The 8,671-nt window shown below is 32.2% G+C and overlaps 1 protein-coding gene across 1 annotated transcript; it reads right to left on the minus strand.

The window, feature by feature from the left end:
• On the minus strand, positions 2,840 to 8,671 carry LOC107632045 (probable inositol transporter 2). Its single transcript, XM_016335680.1, has 5 exons — positions 8,388 to 8,671; positions 8,233 to 8,303; positions 4,477 to 4,812; positions 3,623 to 4,324; positions 2,840 to 3,542 (listed from the first exon to the last, which is right to left on the minus strand). The coding sequence occupies exons 1-5, from the start codon at positions 8,518 to 8,520 to the stop codon at positions 3,069 to 3,071; spliced, it is 1,716 nt and encodes a 571-aa protein (XP_016191166.1). The 5' UTR covers positions 8,521 to 8,671; the 3' UTR covers positions 2,840 to 3,068.

Raw genomic sequence — 8,671 nt, forward strand, 5'->3', positions numbered from 1 at the left:
AAGACAAAAATCCTCGAAAGAGAAAAGAGGTAAATACTATTCTTGTTGAAAAAGACATAGTAAAGACACCTGCAGTTGTTCACAATTCTAATATAATTTTAACGCTAGAAGACGTTCAGGTACCTGAAATTTGTGAAAATGACGAGATCTCGATAAATTATGTCTTTACAGGAGAGAAATGGGATTGGAATAAGACAACTATCAATAAAATATTTGCATATAATGTGGCATTAAATATCATACTTGTAAGTAAGGATCTTGAGTCAAGATCAGTCGAAGAATGTCGACAAATGAATGATTTGCCAAAATGGAAAGAAGCCATGAAGGCTGAGTTAGACTCACTTACAAAACGTGATGTCTTTGGACCTATAGTTCGTACACCAGAAGATGTAAAACCTGTTGGATACCGATGGGTTGTGAGAAAACGAAATGAGAAAAATAAAGTTGTACGCTACAAAGCTCGACTTGTAGCACAAGGTTTTTCACAGAGACCTGGTATAGATTATGAAGAAACGTATTCCCCTGTAGTGGATGCGATAACATTGCGTTATTTGGTCAGTTTATCTGCATATCATAAACTGCATATGCATTTAATGGATGTGGTAACAACCTATTTATACGGCTCATTAGATTGTGATATCTATATGAAAGTCCCTGAAGGACTAAAGATATCTAAACCATCCAATGAATATTCGCAAGGGTTATACTCAGTCAAATTGCAAAGATCTTTATATGGTCTGAAGCAATCTGGACAAATGTGGTATAATCGTCTTACTGAATATCTGGCCAAAAATGGATTCAAGAACGATGATATCTGTCAATGTATTTTCATAAAGAAATCTGCATCTGGATTCATTATAATTGTTGTGTACGTTGATGATTTAAATATCATTGGGACTCATGAAGAGATTCTAACAATTATAAAAATTCTAAAAGAAGAGTTTGAGATGAAAGATCTTGGAAGGACAAAATTTTGTCTTGACCTGCAGATCGAGCATATAAAAAATGAGATCTTTATACATCAAACAGCATACACAGAGAAGATCTTGAAAAGATTTATATGGATAAGTCACATCCCTTGAGTACCCCAATGATTGTAAGATCTTTGGATGTGGAAAATGATCAATTCCGTCCTAAAGAAGAAAATGAAGATATCCTTAGTCCTAAAGTACCATATCTTAGTGTCATTAGAGCACTAATGTACCTTGCTAATAATACACGGCCTGATATATCATTTGCTGTGAATTTACTAGTAAGATATAGTTCCTCTACAACCAGAAGACATTGGAGTAGAATCAAACAAATCTTTTGATATCTTCATGGAACGGTTGATATGGAATTGTTTTATCCATATGGATCCAAGTCACAACTAGTTGGCTATGCAGATGTTGGATACTTCGGGAGATCTCAAACAGAATACCTGTTCACATATGGTGGTACAACTATATCATGGAGGTCCACGAAACAGACGATTGCTGCAACATTCTCTAATCATGCCAAAATACTAGTGATTCATGAAGCAAGTTGCGAATGTTTTTGGTTAAGGAGTTTGATCCAATATATTATGTCATCATGTGGATTAATTGATCATAAGATAGCTCCAACTGTCATGTTTGAAGATAATACAGCATGCATTGCTCAACTTAAGGGTGGATATATCAAAGGCGATAGAACAAAGCATATTTCTCTCAAATTCTTCACTCGTGATCTTCAAAATCAAGGAACAATTGATGTCCAACAGATCAGCTCAAGTGACAAGCTGGCATATTTATTCACAGTCACTCCCAAAATCCTCCTTTAAAAGATTGGTACATGAGATTGGGATGCGCCGATTTTGAGACATTAAATGATGACGATAAGAGGGGGAAACTGTACTCTTTTTTCCTTGGTCAGATTTTTTTCCATTGGATTTTTCTTGACAAAGTTTTTAATGAGGCAGTCACATCACAAAGGATATTGTACTTTTTTTCCTTTACTAAAGTTTTTTCTCACTAAATTTTTCTTTAGTAAAGGAGAGTGTTATGATAAGATCAAATACATGGATGCCCATTTATGACTTGGGCGGTTAACAATGAAAGAATCACTTTTCAAGGATGAATTTAAATAAATGAGAGTTGAAAATAAAAGCATCTTACCTGTATAAATAGAAGGCATCGTCAGATGTATTTTATACAACAATAAAAATATCAAACATTTTTTACTCTCTCTTTCATACTATTCTCTCTCTTATATACTTTATTATAATATTATTAAACATATTAATTATATCTATTATATTAATATAGTAATTTTAGTGAATATTACTACTAGAGTTATTTAATTATATTTTTATATTTTATATTTGTTATCTCTTCCTTATTTTATTTTACAACATTCCTAACATTATACCTTTCAAAAATTTTACAATAAGGTCCAATTTAATCCAATTAATTTTTTAGCCCATTAACCAATAACAAAACTGACTAAAGTTAACATTTTTTTTCTTCAAGAATTGCTGTAAAAAATCCAAAAGAAATTTGTTAAAAAAAAAAACATAATTATTCCCAACCTCTGCATGAATCAAGTCACTTTGTTACAGCTTCGATGACAAATTTCACTATAAGATTCAGGCTCAACATGAATTTCTCCTCTACATAATGACGAACCAAATAGCAATAAAGACTACAACATTCAAATACATAAAAGGAGAATGTTATAGTGCCTTTTAAATAGTATTTAATTTGTCAACATAAATAACTAGTTAATATTTAATAAATTTTAAATATTTATTTTAAAAAAAATTAATTTAGGTAATTTAAACACCATAAAATTAGCTATAAATAAATAATAAACTACCGAGTCCGTAAAATATTTAGTTAACTTACTTGAACATTGATAACATAGTAGAATAACTTTAAATTCCACACACGTATTACAATTTACAAGTTTAAAATGCAAACTATTTTATACCCCCCCAAAAAAAAAAAGGTAGTAGTAGCAATTAAAAAGAAGACGCACTTAACCATTCCCTAGACAAACTAAAAGAGTTTTAAAATCTAAAAAAGACAGATAATAACTTTATTACTAGTTTACTGCTTGTTTGGGGGAGCAGTTTTCTTCTCCCAAAACCTGAAGTGCAGAGCTCTGTCTTCCAGCATATTTTCAACTTCCTCAATTGGAACTCCTTTGGTTTCAGGAACCACGATGGCGACGTAGAAAAATCCCACAACGGCGACAATTCCAAAGAGCATGAATGTCCAAGCTGTGCCAATAGCCTTTGTGAGAGAGAGGAAGGACTGTGAAACCACAAGATTGGAAACCCAAACGGTGGTAGAGGCAATTCCTCCGCAAATTCCTCTGTACCTGAGAGGATAAATCTCAGAGTTGATAACCCAAGGAACGGTTCCCATCCCGGGCGAGAAGAATATGATGTAGAGAGCAAGACTAAGGAGAGCAAGCCAGCCAAGGTTGCTAGGACATCCCCTTGTGTACCATGCTCTGTGATCATTCTGGCACAGCTTCTTTGTTATGTCATTTGGGTTCAAACATGCTCCAGGCATCAACTGCATCATCAAGTTATTCTTTATGTTTAGTACTACTACAAAAACAGAGTGAGTTGGAGAACCAGTACGGTCTAACTTACCTTGCTAGATGAAGCACAAAAACCACAATCCACCTTGAGGCATGCCGTGCAATCCCATACAGCAGGGTTTGCAGCTTTGGAGAAAGCAGTGCAAGTGTTGTTACTGAAATGGGAAGTATCTAATGCACTGATCATGGGAGAATGAGTCTCGGTGTGGCGGAAGGTGGCGGTAAGGATGGCGAGAGATATAGCAACGCCACACAAACTGATCAAGGCGAGCTTCTTACGGCCGGCCTTGTCCACAAAGTAAATACTGAGGATGGAACCAAAGGCGTTGAGGCCGGAGGTGATGAGGGACAGAAGCATTGCAGTCCGGTTGGATGCAAAGCCGGCAAGCTGAACAATAGTGGGACTATAGTACATTACAGTGTTTATTCCCGTAAACTGCTGGAAGAATTGGAGTCCAACTCCTGCATACAGAGCCCTCCTAACAGTTTTTGTTTTCAGCATCTTCATTATGCTTATCTTTTCTGAGTTTGCAGCTTCCTTCTCTTCCAACTCAACTGATTCCTTCAAGGCTTGTACCTCTGCATCAACCAGACTCTTTTCTTGATAAACCCTGACTAGAGTCTCCTTTGCTTTATCTTCCTTCCCCTTTCGGTAGAGCCAGCGGGGTGATTCAGGAAGAAAAAACATTAGCACCAATTGAATTAAGGCAGGTGCTGCTGCCACTCCAAGCATCCACCTCCATGTCCCTGGTGCCTGAATCAAGTCACAAAATATGTTTTAGATCAGCTTAAATCCTAATTATGTCAAGTTGATAGTTGAAAATTGTTTCCTAATCAATAATAGTATAGTTGTGATTATTTCTAATAAAACAAGAAACATAACACATGGGTGGTATGTTATCTAACCTTGGTAAATGCCAAGTTAATGAGGTAAGAGAGGAATTGGCCGCCGGTGATGAGGAAGCTGTTAAGACTGACAAGTGCACCACGGACTTTGGTTGGCGAAGCCTCGGAAATATAGAGGGGAGACGCCATGGAAGCCATACCAACACCGAGACCAACAAAAACTCGGCCTACGATGAGAATGGCGGAGTAGGGTGCGGCAGCCATGATTACAGAGCCAAGTAAAAAAAGCAAGTCTGCAAGCATGATGGCGATTTTTCTTCCATATTTATCGTTGATCCATCCACCAATTGCTGCCCCTATGATTGCTCCAGCTATTGCCGTACTTACAACAGCTTCCTGAAATTTTGTTTAATAACAAATATATATCAACATTACAACATTACAATTAACACAACAATGTTAGGAATCTAACACTTTAATCAATATTAACAGCACTTTGAGCTAACACCTTATTATTATCTCTTGATATTTTAGATTAAAACATTGGAAGTGAAAAAAAAAATTGTTTTTAGGGCCTAATTTGATATTCAATATTAGAGGAGGTACTTGTAACTTGGCAAAGGATTTTTGGACCATTAAATGGTCCATAATAAAATATGTTTTTTAAGTTTTTCAATAACTGCTAAATAGTTTGTTTTTAATTTTAATTAAAAATTAATCTCATATATTTTATTTAATTATAAAAATTATTTTTTATTTTATAAATGATTATTTTATCATTTATTTATTATATTTATTAATAATAAAAAACAAAAACAATAACGAATTAGATCTTCTATTGATCGTAATAACTTTTTGTCGATCCCAATCGATTAAAGTTTATCTTTGATTCGTTACATCCGTCGTCGACTCAATCAATTGGACTTTAGGTTACCACAAAACAATCGATTGAAAGTTGCAAGACAGTATGGTTTTCGCAAAAATCAATCGATTTGGTCATATTACTCAATCCATTGAACGATGACTAGAACGTGGATTTTTTTATAATTCATTCGATTGTTTATATTATTCAATCGATTGAAGGCTGCTATTAAAATTATATATAAAGGTTTAATCCATTGGTATGATAATACAAATGGATTGAATTTTATCCGTGACTAATTATATATTCCAATTCAATCCATTGGTATGCTCATTCAATCGATTGGTAGGATAATCCAATCGATTGAATTTTAAATCGCTCTGTTCTCAATTTTTTATCGTTTTTATAAATTTTGAATCGCACCCTGACTAATGGTTTATAAATTTTCATATTACCCAATAGATTGTTTTGTTAATCCAATCGATTGATTTTCTAAGAAACACGATTTCAAAATTTTCGACGGATGTAATGGATCAAAGATAAACTTTTAATCAATTAGAATTGCCAAAAAGTTATTACAATATGGAAGATCTAATTCGTTATTGTTTTTATTTTTTATTATTAATAAACATAATAGATAAATAATAAAATAATAATTTATAAAATAAAAAATAAATTTTATAATTAAATAAAATATAGAGAGTTAATTTGTAACTATAATTAGAAACAAACTATTTAGTATTTATTAAAAAATTTAAAAAACATAGTTTGTTACTAGACCATTTAGGGTGTGTTTGGATTTGCGTTGGAGAAGAGAAAAGCTCGTTTGAGTTTCTTGAAAGCTTCATTTTTATGTTTGGCAATATTTTTATGCTGTAAACACAGAAGTGATTTCTGCCTTCAACCCAAGTTTACCAAAAGCTAAAAATTCTAGCTTTTCCGTTTACCTTTTCACGTTGGATTGAACTTTAGGTTCTATGTACCAATTATGTCCTTCATTATTCATATGTTTATTTTTTTTATAATACTTTTTTCTAATACTCTCTTATGTATATTATTATTTTTTTATAAAATTTCTGTTTTTTTATATGAGTTCTTTACTGTTATTGTTATTTCTTTTTGTATGGAATATTTTTTTACTTTGTATTATAATTCTATTAATCCTATTAGAGTACTAAAAAATATTGAGAATACTAAAAAAAATATTAAAATTTATTTAAATATTTAAAATAAAATTATAAGATAACATAAAATAATTATTTAAATTCATGTCCTTTTTTGTAATTTTTTATCTAAAAGTAATTTTGAATGATGTAATCCAAACAATATTTAGTTTACTATAATCCATTTTGAATAAGAATTACCAAACATAAACCACGTTAATACTAACTCACTTTTGATCAAAATCAATTCTACAAAATCAATTTTATACAAACCTCAGTTTGCAAACCGTAATCCAAAAACACACTTAATGGTTTAAACGTTCCTTGGACTATCGAATCCGGTGTGTTATAACTTTTAGTGTTTGGGCCTTGTATTATCTTTCCCAAGAGGTAGAGACCGTGAATAAAAAAAACCAAGTAGACTGGTGTCTTAAAAAAACAAATTTTAGTTTTTTTCCTTTAAAAAATAATATTAGGAACTAACTTTTTTAGGCTAATATCAATCAATATTTTTAAAATTATTTTGTTTATCTTAAATTTTAAAACATCAATTATAAAATCTAAACTCTAAATCTTGTAAAAAATAAAACGATTTAAATAATATTAACTAACAAAAAATTAGTTTCCTATATTTTCTCTTTTAAAAAATATTTTCAAAGAATCATTCAAACAATCACCAGATAAATTAGAGATTCTAACAATAACATCACTTTTCATCCTTTAACCAAACCAAAGAGGGTAAAAATCAATCTTATCTTATAGCAAACAGATGAGTATGGAGAGACTATATCATTTGAACCATAACACATTAGCTATCAAATAACAATTCTTAAGCTTGAAAATATTTTCTAACTGATTATTGATTAATAAGTTACACTTAACATATCATTGATAAAAAGTATTGAAAGAAAAAGAACAAACCATGCCTTTAGTTGAAAAGAATTAAAAAAAAAATTGTTCATATAAAAAAGACATGACATCTTCATAATTAAAGTGTGGAGATATCTTTCCTAAAAAAAATCGTGGAGTTAATAGCAATTGGCTCCTTTTTATCAATTTTTGCCTCTTTGGGTCCCATCTATTGTTATCTACGGTAACAAGCTACTATGCTTTCCAGGAATTGATGAATAATAAAAATTAGGAATTTGGTGGCCTGGAATCTGATTTCTTTAACGTTCAGATGAGAAAGAAATAATTGGCACAATAATAATGTTACAACAAAAAATTATGAATGCAATTGGCATGTGATCTTCTATATTTAGTGTGACGATTTTGCAATTCTTTAATTGATGATAATAGAAACTAAATAAATACCACTCTGGAAATAAAAACATAATGACATAGAAAATAAATAATAATAAATTCCGTTCCGGAGAAATCTCCGTAAAATCAAAGCAGATAAAATATTTTCCAAAAATAAAAATAACAGATCTGTAACGTTTCGCGAGAAATCCGTGATTATAAAATTCGCAGTCAAAAAATAAAAAGAAAAAGAAAAGGAATCAGGATTCGCGACAAATTGACGAAAAATTAAAGTGAAAACAGAGAGGGAGGAAAAGTGTGATAATTAATTGACTGAGAAGATCAGTTCTCGTGAAGACTGAGAAGGACAAGATGGCAAAGTTAAGCAGCATTGGCCGAAGTGATGGTTAAATTATATCAAACTTAAAAAGCATGTGGTTTGTTTGTTTGTTTTTTTGTGTGAGACTTGGTTGTTTGTTAGTTCTGAATTGTTGTTATACTATGCCACGCGAGGCCATTAAAAAAAAAAAAGAGATTAGTAATAAGTACCTGAAGCCAAACTTTCCTATCAACATCTTTGAAGTCATCTCTTATGTACAAAAGAGCCCCCGAAATAACTCCTGCAAGAAGGATAATTAAAATATAATGAATTAGTTACCGTAATAATGATATAATAATGTTGTGAAGAGAGAGTGAGTGCTGACCAGTGTCGTAACCGAAGAGGAGGCCACCAATTCCAGCTGAGAAAGCCAGGCGAAGAACGTAAGGATTCTTATACGAGAGAGACAAACACTCACGGAAGGCCGAAGCATCAGGCTTGTGTACTCCTCCTTCCATTAGCTCCTTCTCCTTCTTTTTGATCCTTACCCTTCTTCTTTAGGTGTACTCACCACTCACTCACACAGATAAACAACGAGATTAGGAGGAAATTTATCAACGTCTTCCTCAAATTCAGAGAACAAGATAAAGAGAGAGAAAGAGGGAAAGA

The sequence above is a fragment of the Arachis ipaensis genome, chromosome B03, assembly GCF_000816755.2.
Source record: "Arachis ipaensis cultivar K30076 chromosome B03, Araip1.1, whole genome shotgun sequence".
NCBI lineage: Eukaryota > Viridiplantae > Streptophyta > Magnoliopsida > Fabales > Fabaceae > Arachis > Arachis ipaensis.

What these genes read in the sequence shown, in the direction of transcription:
- LOC107632045 (XM_016335680.1), bottom strand. Translation starts at nt 8,520, where the DNA reads ATGGAAGGAGGAGTACACAAGCCTGATGCTTCGGCCTTCCGTGAGTGT. An exon ending in CCTCTTCGGTTACGACACTG is followed by an intron (nt 8,304 to 8,387) that starts GTCAGCACTCAC and finishes TCCTTCTTGCAG; the next exon opens with GAGTTATTTCGGGGGCTCTT. An exon ending in TTTGTGCTTCATCTAGCAAG is followed by an intron (nt 3,543 to 3,622) that starts GTAAGTTAGACC and finishes TTGATGATGCAG; the next exon opens with TTGATGCCTGGAGCATGTTT.